This window comes from Giraffa tippelskirchi, chromosome 12 (assembly GCF_054371585.1).
Source record: "Giraffa tippelskirchi isolate mGirTip1 chromosome 12, T2T-mGirTip1v1.2.pri, whole genome shotgun sequence".
Taxonomy (NCBI): Eukaryota; Metazoa; Chordata; class Mammalia; order Artiodactyla; family Giraffidae; genus Giraffa; species Giraffa tippelskirchi.
In genome coordinates this window covers 106,397,328-106,421,465 of record NC_137286.1, presented here as the reverse complement: position 1 = coordinate 106,421,465, position 24,138 = coordinate 106,397,328, and the positions used below count along the sequence as shown (strand labels likewise).

The 24,138-nt window shown below is 41.8% G+C and overlaps 1 protein-coding gene across 2 annotated transcripts in view; it reads right to left on the bottom strand.

Annotated features, from left to right (window-relative positions):
- Positions 1-24,092, bottom strand: part of XPO4 (exportin 4) — a 90,670-nt gene extending 66,578 nt beyond the window's left edge. For both annotated transcript variants that reach the window (XM_081549020.1, XM_081549021.1), the window contains exons 1-2: positions 24,010-24,092; positions 3,622-3,727 (exon numbers count right to left, since the gene is read on the bottom strand). In XM_081549020.1, coding sequence (XP_081405146.1) covers positions 3,622-3,727; positions 24,010-24,078 — 175 coding nt within the window. In that variant the 5' untranslated portion in view covers positions 24,079-24,092. The remainder of the gene's footprint in view (positions 1-3,621; positions 3,728-24,009) is intronic.
- Between the last annotated feature and the right edge of the window lie 46 nt (positions 24,093-24,138).

Below are 24,138 nucleotides of genomic sequence, written 5' to 3'. Positions count from 1 at the left end.
GGCACTGCCTCATAAAGTAATTCAAATCATCCACTACCTCTTCTTAAAACGATGGTTATTTGCCTATCTGCACTTTTCACTGCAATGTAAAGTTTTTGAGGACCTGCAATCCTTAACCATGGATTTGAACAGGGAAGCAATATTGTAGGGACTCACAGAATTTTAGAAACAGAACCCTGCAGATCCCCTAATCCAATCCCTGCAAGTCACAGCTGAAGAAGCTGTCGCACCGAGAGACAGAAGAGACTGAGGCCCGCGTGGCTGGCCCTGTCTGTTGGGTGATGTGGGCCCGCCCTGAACTCAGGCACCAGGAGGAGGCCCAGGAGGCACTCTCGCTTCTCATGACCGCTGAACATGCTCCTGTCTAACTGTGCTTACAGTCTAGCCTTTTTCCTCCCTGTCCCCTTGTTTGCAATTTTAAGGGAACAATTACAGAAAGTAAATGACATACAGAAGTTTTCAAGAGAACTCTTTTCCTTAGGTAGCTGTTTGGTATCAAATGAAGATCTCTGTACTATTTCTGTAAGAAAATGTCTCTAAGAAAGGAGGAATCTGAAAAAAAAAAAAAAAGAAAGAAAATCAGATTCCAAATTTAAAAGTAGTTTTCCTAACTTAATAAAAAGTTCTTTCTCATAAACACTGACGTTGGTCTTCCTAAAGTGCACTTAAAACATAACAGAAACATGCAGAAGACGGCAGCCAGAACTCTGCAAGCCTGCCGGCAGCAGGTGAAGCCTTCACACACACAGGCGCCTCCGTCTTGCTCTCTGCTGAGATGCTCAAAACTGCAAGGTCCCTGTGCAGAGCTCCCGGCTCAGCTGGAATCACTAACACTCTCAGGGGTGATTTCCCACTGACTAGGACACTGTCTGAACTATGACAAGTTAATTTAAACCACCTTAGCAGGAAGCTTTTACTTCCTACCACAGTAACTCTCTCTAATAACAATTACATAAATAAAATTCAGGTGCATCTTGTCGGCCATCTGAAACCAGACACAGATAGGAAGACTAAAGAGAGCGAAGCTAAGGGCCAGGAGCACAAGCACTGCCTTCCAGCATCCAGCGACTGCACTGCCCTCCTTGCTGGGGCTCCTGTCCAAAGCAGAGGCCACATAAGCTGCGTGGTGACACACGCTCACCAACAGTAGTCAGGCTCAGACTCGCTCTGGCGCAGCTGCCTCTGAAATGAAAAACGAGAGAAATCCTCTTCTCCCGGAGAGCTCCAGAAGTGCTGGACCCACTCAGGTCTGGGGGGATTTCTTCAACAAGAGCAGAACGCACAGGTTTCCTGAAGGAACATCTGACCCTACAAAACTAGTAAATTCCTAAGTGCCAAAGACTTCTGAGGCGAAAAAGTCAGAAAGTGCCCTTCTAACAAAACGCAGAAGCATGCAACATGCACACATGTGCACACACACAGAAAAGAGCAAAGAAATTAAAGCTACAATGAAAACAAAAGCTTAAGACAAGAAAGAGATGAGGAAAAATAAGAAATAACAAAACTTAGAAGAGAGTAGGAAGAATTTTAAAAGGCCAGAAAAAGGAAGCATCCAAGAGAAAGCCTCCCCTTCGTCAGAACCTATCACCCAGACACTCCACACAAGTGACCTATATCCCGAAACAAGAACGTGAAAACCCTGGATTGCGATCGACTGCCACGTGCGTGAGAAGTCTTCTCAGAGGAACTAACGTTTCTGGGCTGGTGGCAACTGGGTAAGGAGTTAAGCTTCCCGTGAAGTTCAGACGTCAACATTAATGTAACACTGGGCTTTGCAGTACATTAATGATTATGCTTGTAACACATGCACCCAACTTTTAAATAGTTATGTCTTAAAACCCAAAATGCTTTCAGTAGCGTGGCCAGAACTAGCAATACTATTCTTTAGAAATTTTTATCAGGAAAACAAAAGTATTCTAAAACAAGCTCAAGTCATAACAAATCAACAGTTCTTCATAAAATATACATATTCTAAAAAGGAAAGAGTGGTAAACACATACACTCTAATAACATACTTATCACTGAGACCGGGTATTTCCCAGCCAGTACAGAATGACAACCGAGTCGTGGCCGGAAGTTGGATGAGATACTGCGGGGACCTGCTGACGCAGTTAGGCCGAAGCCTCGAAAGCCAGGCTCGGATCACCTGAGCTTTTCTCCCTCCACTGACACTGACAGCTTCAAGGCCGTAAGGATGAAGAAGCAAGGCTCCCTCCAACTCTTAATGATCTTCAGTTTTGCTTCTTTTAATTTAATACTGAGTTAAATATTCTCCAAATGGTAACAAGTTTTCTTAGTGTCAGAAACAAATTCAACCAAGTATAAAAACTGACTACTCAAAAAAAAAAAAAACCTGCCTCACTTAGAATTAAAGGTGAGTATTAGACTGCTTCTCTAACTTAAGCTCCAACTCCTGGAGGGGACAGGGCCGCATTTACTACCACCGCTGCCAGCTCCACACAGAGCACTTTTCAAAGGCCGTCTGACATGCTGTCACGCGGCAATGACCTTCACCTGACCTCTTGCCAAGTGCTTTCACATGTTGCTGTATCTGCGCCTCACTACGACTTAACATGGTCAAGTCCATTTAAGGAAATGGCATCATTATGCCCATTTCACAGATGGAAAAGGCTCCAAGGGGCAATGTGACTTCCCGTGCTGCTTCCGGGCTGCAGGTACCCTGGTGCCCAGCCCTTCCACTGAAGGCCCTGGACCTCAGCCCTGACCCAGAAAGCACTGCGCACACAGAGACCGACTGTGGGCTCTTTACCAGAGCGCTGGGGGCTAGCGGATTAGCCTTCCTAAAGCACAAGAACACAAGGTCGATTTTTCAGCTCCTAACACTCAACTAACCAATTCTGTAGTCATGGACAACTCAAACAGGCTTCCTTTCAGAGCCCCCAATAGGGATTACAAAAAATTATTCCAAATAAGAAAAACAGCCAACAAAAATCAGGTCATAAAATAACTAAACAATGAAATCTCTCTTATAATAATTGAAAAATATCTAAGAGGCAAAGAGAATGCCATCTTTGAACAAGTTATAACTGCTATTATTACTTTTAAAGGAAAGAAATCACTCTGTACGTATGTTAGATATAAGGTACAAACAAAACATTTTTTACAAGAGTAAAAACTCAATGTTTCATTTTAGGACACACAATGAAGAACCCACACGGAACCGACTAATATTCACTACATGAGCTGAGTACAAACTATTATATATGGTTTTTAAAAAACTGAAAAAACAACTGAAAGAAACTTTAGAAATCTCCAAATATAATCTTAACTTTAAAACACTGGGATGAATTACAGTGCATTTCCTGTAAGTGATATCATACTTGAGAACAATAGAAAAAACATTAGATTTTCCTCCCACCATTATCAGCCTTGACATTATGGCCAATAATAAAATAACTTATTGAGTGTGATACTTAGCGAAGAAAAATCCAAAGCAAAACCAAAGTTTTCTCTCTGGCTTTATGAAATATCTTAAAAGTCACTCCAGTGGAATGACTAATGGAAAATTCAACTGTACAAACCCGCTTATTTTTAAATGAAATTCAAACATCTAAAGTTCAAGATAGAAAAATTAGGTATTTTTAAAGTAAACACACTTACCCAAAATATGCTTGCAAACTGCAAACGGTGATTTTGACTTCCTAAATGATAAGAATATATGCTCAGCATGCTGGCGCTGCTCAGTGTTAACCATGGAAGGTGGTGCCTTGAGAGTTAAACACAAACACAGAGCACACTTGTTTAATAAGGAGGCTTCAGCAACAGCAATCCTTTACCCACAACAAGAGAAAATATCTTTACTTTCAGGGGACAACAGGAGGACAAATTCTAGCTTAGGAACTACAGTATTAAACATTATAAGAAACATCTAAAATACATCTTCAAGAAAACAGAAGAAACTCCTGGCAAGGTTTGGATCAAGTTGCCTAACATTTGAGAAAGGTAGATACTTATTTAACATTTTTTGGTAAACTTTTTTAAAAACATAGCTAATATTGTCTTTTATTCCCAAATATACCATTCCATTTAAACTGATGACATTCAAATCACTTCTAAATTCTTAGGCACTGGTGAAACTGAATCCAAAGTTACTAAAACTTGATTTCTAAAAATGATCTTTTAAGATAGTCTGCTCAGGTCTTCAAGTTCCATTTTGCTCTAACAACATTTCTTTCAAAGACAGTTATCTTCTGAACCAGCCGGACCTAAAACATACATTCCCATTCCACAGTTCGGTTATCTTTGACTTCACTGAGACCCATCTGAAGCTTAGAAGGAGAGACTGGCTTATACAGCATACAGATTAAAATATCAGATTCCTCAATTGGGGGTGGGAGGTGGCAAGAAAATAAACCTTTGTTGCTGTAACCAATATAAATTGGGAAAATCACTTCAAGTGTATTCAAAGACCTAGGAAGATGAAAAACATTTTGCCAGATACATTAAATCAACACTCAATATAAATTCTATCAACTATGCAACATTAGTCACTCTATTTTCAGTTAAAATAGTTTTAAAAAAATCCAAGAAAAGTCAACTAACTTTGACTGTCTTGCCTAAAGGAATTCTAATTAGCTAAACCCAGTTCAGATTACTATTCCTAATGATATAGCACCCTCTACAGCTCTCCAGGTAAAAATGAAAACACTGTCACTAAAAAACTACGGTAAATAGAGAACAAGGATTACACTATACAGCACAGGGAATTATGGCCCTTATCTTATAATAACCTATAATGGAGTATAATCTACAAAACACTGACTATGCTGTACACCTGAAACTAACACTGTAAATCATCTATGTATCACTCTTTTAAAAAGAACTGTTACATTCAGTTTTGTGTTTTGTTTTTTTTTATAATTTTGGCTGCACCAGGTTTTAGTTGCAGCACTCAGGATGTTTAGTTACAGCAGGTGAACTCTTAGTTGCAGCATGCAGGATCTTAGTTTCAACCAGGGATCAAACCCACATCCCCTAAATTGGAAACACAGAGTCTTAGCCACTGAACCATTAGGGAAGTCCCCTTGAATATTTTTAAAGGCTTTATAAATAAAATACTGTGAACAGCTAACTATGCTAAATATAAATATTTTTTCATTTGAAAATTCTTCATTTCCATCATCTTCCCTAATTCAACGAGTTGAGTCTGTGTTTTCCCAAGACCCTTCATCTGCTGACTATGACCTGAATACACAGCATGCTAAACACTACCACCACCTGCTATACTGTTTATGAATACAAGTTCTACAAACAAAACAGTTCCCAAAGTTAATGATCCTGGGACAGCCTAATACCATACACTTAATAAGATACAAGTCTGAATACAATTTTAATATAACATAAAAAATGAATTTCATTTTTAAGTTCAAATGATGAAGTATAAACTAAAAGCGTGTATTAACCACCTGGTTGAACATTATCATACAAACAATAAAATCATCAAGTCAATATGTTAAAGTACAAGATGGTATTCATTTTAATTTCTCAAAACTAAACTTTCAAATTCTTTCTCCTTGAAAATGAGTTTGTAATGGTTTCCAAGTAGCAAGTTATTATAAAGTCCTGAGAAACTTCTTTGTCTAAAAAAAAAAAAAAAAAAATCCCAAGATTCAACAGGTTGGGAGTCAAAACCAAACACACACATCTCCCCTCTAAGACCCCCGGGCAGCTCTGACCTAGAACACCCTCCTCTTCAGAACATCACCCTTCACAGCTGCCTCAGTCCCGTCCCTCTTTACCAGCCTCTCTTGACCTTCCCCTAGGTGGTGCACAAGAGACGTCTCTACTCCACCTCGCACCACCAACACGTGTGAGCCCCCAGTACACACACGTGTGAAGCCATCACCCGACTCATCACAAGGTACTGCAGGTATTCATTACCCTCTTTCCTTTCTCTACTGTTTCTGTGACACCAGAGCCCTCCTTTCACTCATCTCTAAATTCCTAGAGCCGAACCCATGCACAAGGGAGAGGTGGAACAGCACTGACACTGAGTATGGAGCACGCAGCACAGTTTTCACTGGACAGGCAGACGGGGATACAGTCTTTCTGCTTACAACAGGTCAACTCTCTTAAAACTCCCTTACAGCCATCAGAAAGACCTGGTTTCTAACTGTTTATCTGTGCAGCACAGCAGCTGGGAAACCTTGGGCAAGGACCCCTCTCTGGTCCCCCCCATCTAATGATGCTAAGGAACACACCTTATAATTGCTAAGAGAACTGTGGTTAAAAACGTGCTTATGGATCTCCCAAAATCAACCTACAGTTCAGTTCAGTCGCTCAGTCGTGTGCGACCCCATGAATCGCAGCACACCAGGCCTCCCTGTCCATCACCAACTCCCAGAGTCTACCCAAACCCATGTCCATCGAGTCAGTGATGCCATCCAACCATCTCATCCTCTGTCGTCCTCTTCTCCTCCTGCCCCCAATCCTACCCAGCATTAGGGTCTTTTCCAATGAGTCAACTCTTCGCATGAGGTGGCCAAAGTATTGGAGTTTCAGCTTCAACATCAGTCCTTCCAATGAACACCCAGGATTGATCTCCTTTAGGATGGATTGATTGGATCTCCTTGCAGTCAACCTACAGTAATTAAACTTTATTGAGACTTAAACTGGAATTGTATTATCTCAGAATATGACAAGGTGACCCAGACACATCTAAGAAAAGACAAGAAACAGAATAATTTGGAAAAGGGGAGCTTTAGGGCCTTATGCTGAATGAAATAAGTCAGACAGAGAAAAGCAAATACCTTATGGTCTTGCTTACATCTGGAACCTAACAACAACAAAATGCAAAACCCTAAGCATAAGATACAGAAATTGGTGGCTGTCAGAAGCAGAAGTGGGGGGGGGGGTCAAAATGAATGAAGGTGGTTAAAATGTACAAACTTCCAGTTACAAAACAACTAAGCCCTGGGGGGCGTAAAGCACTGCGTGGTGACTGTAATAACCACTGCGTGGTAACTGCATTCTGTTGGCTGTTTAGTCACTAAGCCGGTGCGCCTCTGCAACCCTATGGTCTGTAGCCGCCAGGCTCCTATTCCATGGGATTTCTCAAACAGGAATACTGGAGTGGATTGCCATTTTCTTCTCCAAGGGATCTTCCCGACCCAGGGATCAAACCCAGGTTTCCTGCATTAGTAGGAGATTCTTTGCCGCTGAGCCACCTGGGAAGCCCACAATTAATTATACCGAACTGCTTATCTGAATGGAGAAGGCAATGGCACCCCACTCCAGTACTCTTGCCTGGAAAATCCCATAGACAGAGGAGCCAGGTAGGCTGCAGTCCATGGGGTCGCTAAGAGTCGGACACAACTAAGCGACTTCATTTTCACTTTCATGCATTGGAGAAGGAAATGGCAACCCATTCCAGTGTTCTTGCCTGGAGAATCCCAAGGACGGGGGAGCCTGGTGGGCTGCCATCTATGGGGTGGCACAGAGTCGGACACGACTGAAGCGACTTAGCAGCAGCAGCAGCAGCTTATCTGAATATTGCTAGAACAGATCTTAAAAGTTCTCATCACAAACACAAACACACACAAACACACAAATTATAAAAATATTTGGCAATAGATGTTAAGACTTATTATGGTGTTCATTTATCAATATATACAAATCATTATGTCATACATTTGAAACTAACATAACTCGGGTGGTTTTTTTTTTTTTTTGGTTGTTTTTTGTTTGTTTTGTCTTTGGCCTCGTGGCATGTAGGTTCTTAGTTCCTGGCCAAGAATCAAACCCTTACCCGCTGCACTAGAAGCACAGAGTCTTAACCACTGGACTGCCAGGGAAATCCCTGAAACTAACATAATGTTAAATGTCAATTACACCTCAAATAAAAAGTAAATCACACTTGAGGTTCAAAAAAATAGCCATTTAAAAATATGCAGAAAAAGAATGATAAGAAGGGAGTCTTATCCAACCAGATATAAATACTTAAAATAATAATTTAAGTGCCAACACTTAAGGCATAACAATAATTTAAAACACAGTATAAGAGCAGGAAAAAACAAACAATGGAACAGAGAGAATTCCCAGAAACTCATGAGATGCAACAAATTAGTGAAGACTAAACTTTACAATAAAAGGCACTAGAACGTTGGCTATTTGTAAGCAAAAACGTTAAGATTAGCTCTCTACCCATTTATACACACAGTAATAAATGCTAGGTGAAAAGTGAAAAGCAAAACTTGAAAAAAAAAACTTTTAACAAGACACAGGAAAATACCAGGGTAGGGCAGGACTTTTTAAACAATAAATAAAAGGCACAATTTTTTTTTTTAATTAATCAATTCAATTATATTAAAATAACTTCCTAAACATTAACCATAAGTAAAAGACGATTAGAAGACAATAACTGCACTGCATGTAATTAACAAAGGATTAATCATAAAAACCCCACAAAAGAAAGGACAACATGGAGCATGACTGGCAGCTCATGCTCTTCAGTCCTAGAGCTCAGGCACTGTCATTGGCGTTTCCTGTTACACGCGGCCAAATCCAATCCAAATGGATAGGCAACTCAGCAGAAAAATGGCCAATGGACAGACAACTCACAGAGTAGAAAGAAAACTGCTTAATAAACAAGGGAACGTACTCAATCTCACTGGGAACCTCAGAAATGCACGCTGAAACAATGAGCTGTCTCTGAATGCTTGACAGAAGTCTAGTATAAAAACAAGAGCCTGGGGAGCTCGGGGTACTGCAGACAGCTATAAACTGCTGATAATCTGAAATGGGCCATTCACTTGAAATTCACAATTTTCTAGAGTAAGTTCATGGTCCTGAACAGCAAGGTGTGCACCAGTCCACTTCTGGACATTTATTCCTAGAGAACCTCTCCCCTACATTCAGACATTCCTACAGGACTATTAGCAACATTCTCACCAATGGGGAATACATGCAGTACCACCATAGAATGGTTTGTAACAGCTATGTTTACCAAGGAGATAAACTCCGAAAGTTATTCTGAAGAAGCAAATGATGAGACATATACAATATATCATTTATGTAAAAACATTTTAACTCAATATACTATATTATTTACCTTTGTAGGCAAAGTGTACAAACACGGAAAGAAAACAACTTTAAAATCGTGGTTATCTTTGTGGATGAAGAAGCAGCGGCTGAAGAAAGGTATCTAAAGGAAACCCAAAGGGGCCTGAATCACATCTGTGACTTCTTTTTTTTAAAGACTGTAAGTAAAACGGCTATTAACATGTTACCCAAGGAGGTAGGTAGAGGGGTGTGATTTATATTGTTCTATGTGCTTTCCCACTTATTTAAAACATGTGCTTTTTTTAAATGAGTGGGCATTCAATCCTGATAGTAATGATGACCAGATACCTTGAACTCTTTTGCTAAAACCAAATTAAAATAATGAACAAAACACTTCTTTAAAATTTTAATATACTGCTGCACTTACAAGAAATCAAGGAATCCCCAAAAGTGAGAAAGGAAACAAAAGTAGGGATCCAAAGATGACACTCTGAGGGAGAAGGTGAGGGTGGGACGTTCTGGGAGAATAGCATTGAAACATGTATATTATCATATGTGAAACAGAACACCATTCCATGTTCAGTGCATGAGACAAATGCTCAGGGCTGGGGCAATGGGATGACCCAGAGGGACGGGATGGGGAGGGAGGTGGGGGGGGGGTGTCCAGGAAGGGGAACACATGTAAACCCATGGCTGATTCATGTCAATGTATGGCAAAAACTACTACAATATTGTAAAGTAATTAGCCCCCAACTAAAATAAATAAATTTATTTTAAAAAAAAATAAAATAAATGTTCAATCCAAAAAAAAACAAACATAGATGACACGACAGCATGTTCTCGTGGATCCACCCTGGAGACACGTATCAACCCTGAGTGACCTCAAGCTCCATCTGGATAGCTGCCCAAGGTGTAGAGGACAGGAGAGACAGCCAGGGCCCTCTTGAGACAGGGACACCCTCCACAGAAAGCTAGCATCCTCCAGACAAGGGTAAACTTTAAAAAAAATGGGGAGGAGGAGGAAGGAAAAGAGGGAGAAGCTTGCCAGTGTGGCCCCCAGTGGTGGATGAAGGAGGGAAAATGACTCCAGACAGCTGACAACCAGAAGCAGGTCCACAGACAGGTTTCTTGTTCCATTTCAACAGGACCCATGAGGTCCGGAAACTTTTACCCAAGAAACATAAAGTAGTCCTGTGTTCAGGCATTAGAGTAACACATTGAATACTGGCTTTGGAGTTTATCATAAACACTTCCAGAGCTGATATTCAAATTCTAAATATATGAAGACACAAGCCACCCCAAGTTTGCAGAACAGCAAATCAAAGGATCAAACTAGCAACACTCACAGATACTGGAAATGCCAGAAATGTAATATAAAATGTTTGAAAGAAAAATTTAAAACATATAAAGCAGATGTCATCAAAAATAAAAAACCTTTGAACATCAAGTGATACTATCAACGGAGATAATGGCAATTCAGAGAATGGGAGAAATTCAGAAAATTATTGAATATTACAAGTCACATATCTGATAAGGGATTAATAGCCAGAATCTATAAAGAACTCTTATAACATCAGCTAAAAAAAAAAAAACAATTTTAAAATGGGCAAAGGAAGAGACTTCTTGGTACATCCGGGGGTTAACACTCCTTGCTCCTAATGCGGGGGCACAGGTTTGATTCCTGCTTGGGGAACGAAGATCTTGCATGCCACACAGCATGGCCAAAAAAAAGGGGGGGGGGGCAAAAAACTTGAATACATGTTTCTCCAAAGAAGATAATACACAAATGGCCAAAAAGCACTTGATAAAGTCTCAAGATCACTAATCTGGGAAACATATCAACATTGCAATGATATAGCACTTCATGAAACACAACAAAGCACAAAAAAAACCCAGAAAATAACTTGTTGGCAAGGATGTAAAGAAACTGGAACCCTTGTCCACTGCTGGAGGGAATGTAAAATGGTGCCAGGTTAAAAAAAGTACATAGCCACCATGGAAGACAGTGGCAGTTTCTCAAAAAATTACACACGCTGTACAAGACAGCATTCCACCTCTAGGTATACATTCAGAAGAACTGAAAGCACGACTCAAAAAGATTGTATACCAATGTTCATAGCAGCACTATTCAAAATGGCCAAAAGGCAGAAACAACCAAGTGTCCACTGATGGACGAATGGATAAATAATATATCCACAGGATGGAATATATTCAGTTTTATAAAGGAATGAAATTCTGGCACATGCTATAAACATGGATGAATCTCAAAAACCTTATGCTAAGTGAAATAAGACTGACACAAAAAGACAAATACTGTATGATTCCACACATATAAGGTACCTAAAATAGTTGAATTCATGGAGAACGAAAGTAGAATAGTGGGTACCAGGAGCTGGGGGACGGGGAGAATGCGGAGTTATTGTTTAGTGCTTTTCTAAAATATATAAGATGATCTTGGTGATCATATTTTTTCTATATCTTGAAAAATTTTGTTATTTTATCATTCTAAGGATTATTTCATCAGAACTCATCAATTATTTCAAATTATGCTAAGAAAAAACTAATAAAATTTTAAAAAAAGAAATGATTTTAAAGCCACCTAGAAAAGTAATACAATAGTAAAATAAAAATAAATCAGCACTACTGCATCATCCTCAATTTTTTTTACTGCATTGCTCAGAGTATAATATGATCTTCATAGAAGGTAAAAATGAAACCTGGGAACACCATCGTTGTAGGTTTTTCTTTAAAGTTTCATTGAATAGTATTGAGAATTAGGAATTTTTCATTTTTTACCCATAATGACAAAGAGGAAAAAAATGATAAGGAAAGGCATTTCACAACTGAAATATAAATCAGAAGATGAATGCAAAAAGACATACAGCAGCACACTAAACCCACACTGTCTAAAACAGCAGTGACTGGCCACATTTGTTGAAATTAAATGAAACTTCAAGAGGAAGGGGACATACATATACCTCTGATCCATGTTGATGTAGGGCAGAAACCAACACAATACTGTAAAACAATTATCCTCCAATTAAAAATAATTCTAAAAATAGATGAAACTGAAAATTCAGTTCCTTGGCTGCACTAGCCACTTTTCAAGTGCTTAACTTAACACCTTGTGTGGCTGGTGGCTACCACACTGGACCACGCAGAACATTCCTATCAAGGCAGACAGTTCTAAGGGACAACTCCACTAATGATGATAAAACTGATCATATAAGTGTAATCTCAGCCCTTGTCTTGAGATGGTGATACTCGAAATTAGTTGTTCTCAACTGAGGCCACTGTGTGCCCCAGGGGGCAGCTAGCAATGTCTGGAGACACTTCTGGTTGCCACAACTGGGAGGGGGTGCTGCTGGCAACGAGTGTAGAAAGGACAGGAATGCTGCTAAAGGTCCTACAGTGCACAGCCCAGCCCGAAACACCAAGAGTGACAGGGCTGAGAAACCCTGCCCCAGGTGGATTTTCTGAGACTCAAGAATCAACGAGCGAACAACATACCTCCAAGGACAAAAAGGCAACTCAGAATTCTCAGCCATTACACAGAACTACTTCATTACCCAATATTCTGTCACAAGAACCTGAACCAACATGTTTTGCTAAAAGGCTATGTGACAGTGTCTTCTCTCTTATGATGTCTGTGTAAGAAAATCTGCTTGATACAGTTCATAAAATGATTCTACAGCAAGAAAAAGAATCAGAATAATCTAAAACAAATTAAAGATGGCGTCCCAGGTGGCTCAGTGGTAAAGAATCCACCTGCCAATACAGGAGACATGGGTTCAATTCCTGGGTCAGGAAGATCCCCTGGAGGAGGAAATGGCAACCCACTCCAGTGCTCTTGCCTGGGAAATCCCATGGACAGAGGAGCCTGGCAGGGGTCACAAAAGAATCAGTATTTACAGAGCAGAAGATGAAACCAACGAGATACAGTCACACTTTACACCCGAGCTGCCCAAAATGGTAGCCACTGCCCCCGTATGACTGTTTTAAAGTAAAAAACTCAGTTCCTCCTTTGCACAAGCCATCTTTCAAGGGCTCAACAACCACCTGTGGCTACTGGCTACCTCATTGGAGAGTGCAGATATAGACAACACTTGAAGAGAAGACACTTGAAGAAATTTAATTAATTCAGCAAATATTTACCAAGTGCTTCCTATGAGATTACCTAGATGCACATGATTTCATGCAATGTTATTTGACAGATTAATGTACAAAATAACAGCTATCACTTCTAGAACACTTACCATGTACCAGGCACTGTATTAAACACGTTTCTTTTAAAGTAAATGAAATCACTTAATCTATACATTAACTCCCTGGAAATAATATATTTTCCTATTTTGGAGATGAGGAAACAGACACAGAGGTTAAGTGACTTGCCAAGTGTCACATGTCTGGTCATGGGTGGAGCCAAGAAGAATCCAAACAGCTTGGCTCCAGAACCACTATGTTTTCCTACTGCTCAATTCCTAAGAGTCAGTACTTATGCTGCCTGGTCCAGCAATGGGGTAATTTTCTAACATCTTATCTATGTCACCATCATACTACTATTGTTTTCCAATTAGCTCTCTAATTCCTGCCACAAAGTCACAAAATATAGATAGACCAGCAGGAATGGGGTCAAAGAATTTTATATTTGGACATTTCTATATTTTATAAAATAAATACATTTTATATTTATTCATATGGATATATTATGGACTAAAATAAAATTTCTATTAAGATAAAAACTCAGAAATTCTTAGCTTATACAAGCTATTCAAGCTCCCCAGCTTCCCTCAAATACACATACACTCTCTTTTATCAAAAGAGTCATCTTGGCATTAAAAATTTTTTTAAGAATATTAATATATCCCTCTTCCACACTAGCTTTGTGCAGAGTCTCATCCTCTCTTTGCAGAACAACGTCGAAAGCCTCCTAACTGGTCTTCGGACTTAACCTCTTGCTTCTCTCAGGCCGATCTTCACACTGCTGTCATCCAGCGAAACCACAGAACTAGCGTGGAATACTGCAAAGCGACCTTAGATCACCCACCCTGCCTATCCCGCTGGGCCCATCTCCCCTCCCCATTTACTCATTCCCTTCCTTCAACAAATATTACCGAGCAAATATTAAGTGCAAACGAGGTTTCTAAGCTAATACATATTAGCATCCAGCCAGTGAGACCAACATTCATTCATTAATCACACAAACAAATGTAAAATCCCAGGTGGCGCAGATGTATCTAAGTTCAGGACAGGTGAGTCTCACCTTTCTGGGAAGCTAAGGAGGGCATTCCTGAGACCTGAAGGATCAGGTGAGAGTGAGGAAAAGTGTTTTAGGCAGAGGGAGCAGGAACGAAAGGTTCTGAGACAGGACCAAGGACAGGATGGGAGATGGAAGGATGGAGAGAGCTGCTGTGCTGATTCAGAGAAAAACGATGGGAGAAGGGTCCTTGGAAGCTGGAAAGATAGAAACTTATCCAGAGTCTCACAAAGAGAAAATGTAGGGAAACTTCAAACCCAGGTACTCTGTCTGGAACCCTCCCCTACAACGTATTTCCATCCACAAATTACAATCAAACGCCCACTCTGTGCTAGGCAATGTGCTAGATGCTTCAGACACAAGTCAATCAATGATAAGCAAAAACAAACAGAATCTGTGTTTCCCAGGAGTTCACAATACAGCAGAGGAATCAATCACATAATCGACAACCAGCATAAAACTGGAGGTGTCATCAATGTTACTAAAGCAAATGGTGATATGAGAAGAGCGTTTAATCTAGTCTAGAGTGCTCAGACTTATTTCTGCCAAAGTAAACAACTACACTGAGATCTGAAAACCCAAACATCCACTAGGTACAAGCGGGAGAAGGGTGTTGCAAGCCAGGGGCGTACCTGCTTGGGAGGCTCAGGAAGGAGGGAGCTGATCCAATGTGACAGACAGGTGCCGGTCTACAGAGCCCCAGGCCAGCTTCCCAAGTGTGTGACCAGGGCAGTAGCATCGGGCCCAACTCTCTCCAAAGGGCCTCGACTTTACTGTGACACTCTGCGGTGGCCATCCTGAAATTCTTAACCATTTTATCTTTGAACCTGTATTTTGTAAGTGAAGCCCAACGGGACAATGGAGAGTGCACAGGAGTAGTGAGGGCAGGCACTCATGAACATGCCTCAGGAGGCCTGGGGAACTCGGCCAAGGGGGCTGGAGTGGGACCTGGGTCCAAGCGGCAGCAGCAGAAGGGCCCCACCAGCCTGCTGGTCCACCCCAGAGCCTGTCCCTAAGGCACCTGACAGATACTAAACGCTTCAGACTGAACCTAATGACAGGAACTCTGTCAAGACTTAAATCTTTTTTTTTTTTTTTTTTTTTAGTTCTACCAGTTTATTGCTACCAACCCATTTCCCTCCACCCTCATGCACGCGTGCTCAGTCATGTAACCCCATGGACTGCAGCCCACCAGGCTCCTCTGTCCGTGGACTTTTCCAGGCAAGAATACTGGAGTGGGTTGCCATTTCCTTCTCCAAGGACTTAAATCTTTTAAGAAAAAACGTTCTGCAAGAATCATGAGCTCTAAATGTACTGCAACTTATACTTGTAAATAACTACCTTCAGTCCTCTGTATCCACAGATTCAAACAACTACAGATCAAAAAAATTTAGGACAAAATTCCGGAAAGTTCCAAAAGGCAAAACTTGAATTTGGGACTTCCCTGGCAGTTTAGTGGTTAAGACAGCATTTCCACCGCAGGGGCTGCGGGTTCAATCCTGGCGGGAGAACTAGATACCACAGGCTACAACTAAGACCTGGCGAAGCCAAATAAATATTTTTTTTAAAAGGTCTCTTTTCTCCTGTTTAGTCAGCATGTACAACATCGTGCCTAGCACACGTGTACTGAAGACACTGTAGAATGAGTGAACAGCCAGAGACTGTATTCCACAGCCAAACCATCTGTGTGAACATGAGCACACCAGTTACCATCTCTGAACCTCGGATTTTCTCATTTACAAAGATTAAGAGTAACTCTTCTCCCATCCACTTCATAGGGCTGATTTAAGAATCAAATAAAATGGTGGACTTCCCTGGTGGTCCAGAGGTTGAGAATCTGCCTGCCAATGCAGGAAACATGGGTTCAATCCCTGATCCCAGAGGATCCCACATGCTGCGGAGCAACTAAGCACATGATCCGCAATTTCTAAGCCCGTGCCCCACAGGAGAAACCGCCGGTTCACTACAACTACAGAGAAAGCCCGCACGCAACAACGAAGTCCCGCTGCAGCCAAAAAAAGAGAATCAAATAAAATGAAAAGAACTGTTCTACAGCACTACATTTTGGCCAATGCTTTTAAAATGTTAACCAAATTCCACAATAAAAACCATGAAAACCAATCATGAACCCCTCTCATTAAAGTTGCAAACCTATTTCAGCTTTAAAACAAATATAAAGTATCAATTAATGTATGTGTTCTCCATTATTTCATATTATCACTGCACACACTCATTAAGGACAATCCCTTATCTTAGGGAGCCAGGGAAGCAAAACCAAGGAAATTTAAGACAATTAATAAACCACTTTTTGGGGTTATGCTTCAAACAAATACCACAGTAATACCAAAATACTAGGTTCTCCATTATGGTGTCTCCAAAATCCTAACACATCCTATATTTTATGTCTATTTAAATAAAAAAGAAAACGGAAATAAACTTTAAAATTCATCTGCAATGAAGTGAACAAAGAAAGGTGCAGGAAGATATGGATCACACCATCCTATTTATGTAAAATAGTATTAACACATTTTTTTAAAAAAAAGGACATATGTGTGCTCTCAATGCTCAGAGAGCTTCAGGATGGACACTCAAGAAACAGTGATCTCCGAAGGGCCAGGGTGGAGGCGGGAGTGCAAGGGGCCTTCACTTTTCCCCACACGCCTTCTCACAGCTTGAACTCTGTGCTCTTCAGAAAGGCGCTGCTAAGACTTTTTTTAATCAAGGATATATTTATTCAAAAAGCACTACATAATGTATGGGCTTCCCAGGTGGCCCTAGTGGTAAAGAACCCACCTGCCAAGGCAAAAGACATAAGAGACACAAGTTCGATCCCTGGGTCAGGAAGATCCTCTAAAGAGGGGAATGGCAAACTACTCTAGTGTTTTTGCCTAGAGAATCCCATGGACAGAGGAGCCTGGCGGGCTACATACAATCATGGGGTCACAAAGAGTCAGACATGACTGAAGTGACTTAGCATGCACATGATGTATATTGAAATACATATGTGAATATATAATATCTATTGTAAAAAGCATAGGAAATAAGGGCATAGTACATCCAAACTTAATACGGATTGCTTAGAGAGGGGGAGTGGGAGGGGGAAAGGGGAAAGAAGGAACACTTTATTCTGTACATTGTGTGCTGTTGATCTACTTTAAACTAATATGTTCCAGTATTACTGTCATAATGTGTAAATGACATAGAATTGAGTCAGCAACACCAAATTTCCAGATATACAACTGTAACCTGCTAGCTCATACAAGCGACTCTCACTTCTGAGACTGTGAGCGGACAAGTGTGGTCCACTTTACTTTGGTATGTAGTTAATTTATGGTTAGGCATCTTAAGCAGAAGCCAACAGTCAGATTCTTTTCAGAAAAGAAAATTTCAAGACCTATTTAAACATTCCATTTGCACAGCATTTTCAGAATAGATGACATCACAAGCATACTGTTACTAATTTACAAAAGTCCTTCCTCATTCAATTTAGTTCACCTTCAAATTTATTTTCCTGCAAGTAACCACACTGTCTTGAATCAGAAGACTAAGCTGTATTTACAAGCATCTACAGAAAATATGCCCTATACTACTTTGGGGAAGGGGGGCTGGGTGAGGAGTCAGGTTTTATGTTGTGACCTATACCTATAAAACCCATGAACACCTTTTTCCTCTGAAGATCTAATATACTACTTTATTGGCAGCTTACCCAATAACTTACACAGGAAGAAATATAGGTTCACAGTGAATCAACTGCAATATCCAAAAACACATTCTGAAATTTCTCACCAAGCAATAAAATGTAACATGTGTGGCATTACAACATGTTAACTTTGAGAAGAAACATGGCTGAGGAAGAATTTTAAGAGTTCTGAAAAGGGCATCCAGTGATCTGGGTTCTGAATGGCTCTCATCACTAACCTGTTCTGTGACCTACCTTTGGCAAGTCACTTCTACCTCTTTGAACCTCACTTGCCCCATGTGCAGAATGGAAGGGAGAACACTTAATTTTTTTTTTCAGGGTCTCTATTTCCTGAGAGAAGCTGGTAAAAGCTATAAACTCTATCACCAAAAATGTGTATCTGCATCCAAAAAGTTGCTTACAACTTCCTTCTGATACCATCATGAACTTCCTAAGACCTCTGCACTAAAATATCTTTCGAAATTGTTCTACACACTAAAACCACATGCTGGGACTTCCCTGGTGGTCCAGTGGTTAAGATTCTGAGCTCCCAATGGAGGGGGCATGGGTTCAATCCCTGCTTGGGGAACTAAGACCCCACATGCTGCATGTCCAATAAATAAATAAAATAAAACATTAAAATTAAAAAAAAAAAAACTATCTGCTGATTTTCATGAAAGAAATATATAGACTATCAAATGGAAAAAATAAGCAAAAATAATTGTGAAAGACATCACACTAATTACTTTGAATCCCCAAACATATCAACAGCTAAAACACGTAGCAATTTTCTACAAATAAGATTTCCTCAGTAATTCCCTGGCAGTCCAGTGGTTAGGACTCTGCAATTCCACTGCAGGACGCCCAGTATGACCCCTGTTCTGGGAACTAGGATATCACAAACCATGTGATGCGGCCAGAAAAAGAAGGATTTTCTCAGATAGACATCCATCTGACCCACACAGAGATAAATGTTAATATCACCATTCTTTTAGCAAATTTAGAAAACTCAGCAGTGGCCACAGGACTGGAAGAGGTCAGTTTTCATTCCAATTCCAAAGAAAGGCAATGCCAAAGAATGCTCAAACTACCACACAATTGCACTCATCTCACACGCTAGTAAAGTAATGCTCAAAATTCTCCAAGCCAGGCTTCAGCAATACGTGAACCATGAACTTCCAGATGTTCAAGCTGGTTTAAGAAAAGGTAGAGGAACCAAAGATCAAATTGCCAACATCTGCCGGATCATCGAAAAAGCAAGGGAGTTGTGCAAAAACATCTATTTCTGCTTTATTGACTATGCCAAAGCCTTTGACTGTGTGAATCACGATAAACTGTGGAAAATTCTGAAAGAGATGTGAATACCAGACCACCTGACCTGCCTCTTGAGAAACCTGTACGCACATCAGGAAGCAACAGTTAGAACTGGACATGGAACAACAGACTGGTTCCAAATTGGGAAAGGAGTATGGCAAGGCTGTATATTGTCACCCTGCTTATTTAACTTACATGCAGAGTACATCATGAGAAGCATTGGGCTGGATGAAGCACAAGCTGGAATCAAGATTGCTGGGAGAAATATCAATAATCTCAGATATGCAGATGTCACCACCCTTATGGCAGAAAGTGAAGAAGAACTAAAGAGCCTCTTGATGAAAGTGAAAGAGGAAAGTGCAAAAGTTGGCTTAAAGCTCAACATTCAGAAAACTAAGATCATGGCATCCAGTCCCATCACTTCATGGCAAATAGATGGGGAAACAGTGGAAACAGTGGCTGACTATTTTGGGGGGCTCCAAAATCACTGCTAATGGTGACTGCAGGCATGAAATTAAAAGATGCTTACTCCTTGGAAGGAAAGTTATAACCAACCTAGACAGCGTATTAAAAAGCAGAGACATTACTTTGCCAACAAAGGTCCATCTAGTCAAGGCTATGGTTTTTCCAGTAGTCATGTATGGTTGTGAGAGTTGGACCATAAAGAAAGCTGAGAGCCGAAGAATTGATGCTTTTGAACTGTGGTGTTGGAGAAGACTCTTGAGAGTCCCTTGGACTGCAAGGAGATCCAACCAGTCCATCCTAAAGGAGATCAGTCCTGGGTGTTCATTGGAAGGACTGATGTTGAAGCTGAAGCTCCAGTACTTTGGCCACCTCATACGAAGAACTGACTCATTGGAAAAGACCCTGATGCTGGGAAAAACTGAGGGCAGGAGGAGAAGGGGACGACAGAGGATGAGATGGTTGGATGGCATCACAGACTCAATGGACATGAGTTTGGGTAGGCTCCAGGAGTTGGTGATGGATAGGGAGGCCTGGCATGCTGCAGCTGATGGGGTCACAAACAGTCGGACACGATTGAACTGAACTGAACACTAAGTAACTGAAGGAAGTTTGACAATCTTCAGTTAAGTTGCTGAGTCGTGTCCAACTCTTTGTGACCCCATGGACTTCAGCACGCCAGGTATCCCCAAATAATTAGTTCACCTGCTTTCTATTCTCACTACCCCAAAGGCTAAAAACCACACGTTGGTAACAGATGAACCTGCGTTGGATTACCCACTCTACCAGTTTCTTGGAAAATTTAGGTAAATTACTTAACATCTACATATTTCAGTCCCTTAGCCCATAAAATGAAAATGAAAGTAATAACTACCTCATAGCTCAGTTCAGTTCAGTCGCTCAGTCGTGTCCGACTCTTTGCGACCCCATGAATTGCAGCACGCCAGGCCTCCCTGTCCATCACCAACTCCCGGAGTCCACCCAAACCCATGTCCATCGAGTCGGTTATGCCATCCAACCATCTCATCCTCTGTCGTCCCCTTCTCCTCCCGCCTCCAATCCTACCCAGCATTAGGGTCTTTTCCAATGAGTCAACCCTTCGCATGAGGTGGCCAAAGTATTGGAGTTTCAGCTTCAACATCAGACCTTCCAATGAACACCCAGAATTGATCTCTTTTAGAATGGATTGATTGGATCTCCTTGCAGTCCAAGGGACTCTCAAGAGTCTTCTCCAACACCACAGTTCAAAAGCATCAATTCTTCGGCGCTCAGCTTTCTTCACCGTCCAACTCTCACATCCATACATGACTACTGGAAAAACCATAGCCTTGACTAGACGGACGTTTGTTGGCAAAATAACGTCTCTGCTTTTAAAAATATGCTATCGAGGTTGGCCATAACCTTCCTTCCAAGGAGTTAAGTGTCTTTTAATTTCATGGCTGCAGTCACCATCTGCAGTGATTTTGGAGCCCAAAAAAATAAAGTCTGACACTGTTTCCCCATCTATTTCCCATGAAGTGATGGGACCAGATGCCATGATCTTAGTTTTCTGAACGTTGAGCTTTAAGCCAACTTTTTCACTCTCCTCTTTCACCTTCATCAAGAGGCTCTTTAGTTCTTCTTCACTTTCTGCCATAAGGGTGGTGTCATCCGCATATCTGAGGTTATTGATATTTCTCCCGGCAATCTTGATTCCAGCTTGTGTTTCTTCCAGCCCAGCGTTTCTCATGATGTACTCTGCATATAAGTTAAATAAGCAGGGTGACAATATACAGCCTTAACGTACTCCTTTTCCTATTTGGAACCAGTCTGTTGTTCCATGTCCAGTTCTAACTGTTGCTTCCTGACCTGCATACAGGTTTCTCAAGAGACAGGTCAGATGGTCTGGTATTCCCATCTCTTTCAGAATTTTCCACAGTTTATTGTGATCCACACAGTCAAAGGCTTTGGCATAGTCAATAAAGCAGAAATAGATGTTTTTCTGGAATTCTCTTGCTTTTTCAATGATCCAGCGGATATTGGCAATTTGATCTCTGGTTCCTCTGCCTTTTCTAAAACCAGCTTGAACATCTGGAAGTTCCCGGTTCACGTATTGCTGAAGCCTGGCTTGGAGAATTTTGAGCATTACTTTACTAGCATGTGAGATGAGTGCAATTGTGCGGTAGTTTGAGCATTCTTTGGCATTGCCTTCCTTTGGGATTGGAACAAGGACTGACCTCTTCCAGTCCTGTGGCCACTGCTGAGTTTTCCAAATTTGCTGGCATATCGAGTGTAGCACTTTCACAGCATCACCTTTGAGGATGTGAAATAGCTCAACCTCATAGTTACTAGCTCAACCTCATAGTTACTGATGATCAAATAAGGTAATACATGTGAAGTGGTTGGCACAGTGCCTCACACACAGTAAGCACTGGGTAAAATGTCAGTTGTCACTCTTAAGATGGACTGCAGCTTCCATCTGAGAAACCATGTAGTCTCTGCTACACATCCACACTGTCAAACAGTAAGTGGATTTTCCAAAAAGAAATTTTCTATTTTAATAACACTTTTTTCAATACTCTTTTCCTCTGGAAAGATTTCAAGTATGTAAACTGATACCAATACAACATACAGGAGAGGTGGTGAGGCAGAGCAGAAAGAGACTCAGCTTTAGAGTCACAGATGGGAGTTGTAGACCTAATTCAGCCACTAAGTAATTATGTAACCTGGGCCACTTAAGCTCTCTCTTAACCTTGTAAAGGGGTTGCAAGGATTAACAAAGTATGTAAAGCATCAAGCACAGTGTCTGGCGGGTGATATGCACTCAATTCCAGGCAAGAGTACTGGAGTGGGGTGCCATTGCCTTCTCCGTCTCCCCTACTCCCTTACAAGTGATAAGAATAGCTTTGCAGGGAAGAGAAAAAAGGTCCTAGCAAGCACAAATACTAACCAGTACTGAGACCAACTATGAAGGACAACTATTTTATATTAATCGCCATGAGAACTAAAGCAGTGGGGGTTGGGGGGGGAGTGTCACATACTCCTTCCAAGGTCTAATGAAACGGCGCCTCCATCCTATAGAAAATTTCCAGATATCTCAGGAAACGCTGTAAAGTCAGAGATTTTAAGAACATGGTATTTAAGGGTAGTAATAGCTAGTTTTTTTCTGGACTTAAGTTGCCAGAGTCTCAAAACGTTTGCTAAGTCACTTTTTGCGATAAAACGATTCACCTAACTTCGCTCATATTGCAGCAAGTAAATCCTGCTTTAATTAAACTTTTCAGCTTCCTAAGCTAAATTTCATAAGCTATCTGGTGTTGGGTGTGAAAACAAAACTTGATAAAAGGAACTACAAACTATATGAGAATTAGTTCAAATGTCTTAAAATGTGATGCCTGAACACATAACCCAAACACCGAACCAAAAGGGGGGGAAAGGTGCAAAAAGGTACCGAAGATTGCTGCATCCAATTCTTAGGAAGGCTGTTTGTCAATTCAAGGAATCAAGCCTCTAACTTCCAGAGAAATCTACAAACACGGAAGTCGTGGTTTACAAAAATAAAACTGAGCCAGCAAATAGTTTACTGAGTAACTAAACATGGTTTATCCTTGCTTCTACTCTGTGAGTGGAATGCCTTACTCTTTGACTCGGCCTCACCTTCTCGAGTAGGTAATAATCTACTGACTAAATTGTTCTGTTCATTGTACTGCAGCAGGAAAAAGTCCACGAGAGCTGCACACCGAACTCTCCCCAACACACGACCCGCACGGAGGTCGGTCCCAGACAAAGTTCTGCCCCAATGACCTTGGTCCTAGGATTCCCCTCCCTCCCTCCCGCCGCTTCTTCCTTGTGCGGCCGGCTGCGGCTGCCCAGCCGCGGTCGCGGGTGGGAGAAAGTGCTCGGGGACCCAAAGACACAAGCGGAACCACAGCTGCAGACGGCACCCGGGCCATGCCAGCACTCCGCCGGCACCCTCTCCCCAACGGCGCGCACATCCCCGACCTAGCGCCCGCCTCCCCCCGACCCCGAGCGGAGGGCCGGGGCGCACGAAGCCTTCCTTCGGCCCCACTCGGTGGCGCGGCTGGGGCGCCGCACAGCCAGGGAGCGGACAGTCCGGCCAGGGGCGCCGAGGCAGGAGCGCAGGCGGAGCAGAGTCCTGCGCCACGCCACCGCCGCCTGCTCCAGCCCTGGGCTCCCGGGAGGCCCCGGCCGGTCGCCAGTCCGGCGGGCGCCAAGGCCGAGCACGGCAGCGCCGCCAGAGACCGCGGGCGCGGGGCGCGGGGGGGCGGGCACTCACCATCAGAACTTTGGCCGCGTTCTCCAGCTGAGCGATCACTTCTGGGGGCCCCAGCGCCGCCGCCATCATGGTCTCTCTTCAATGACGCGCCATGCGGTGCATTCTGGGAGCGGGCGCCCGGCCGGCCAA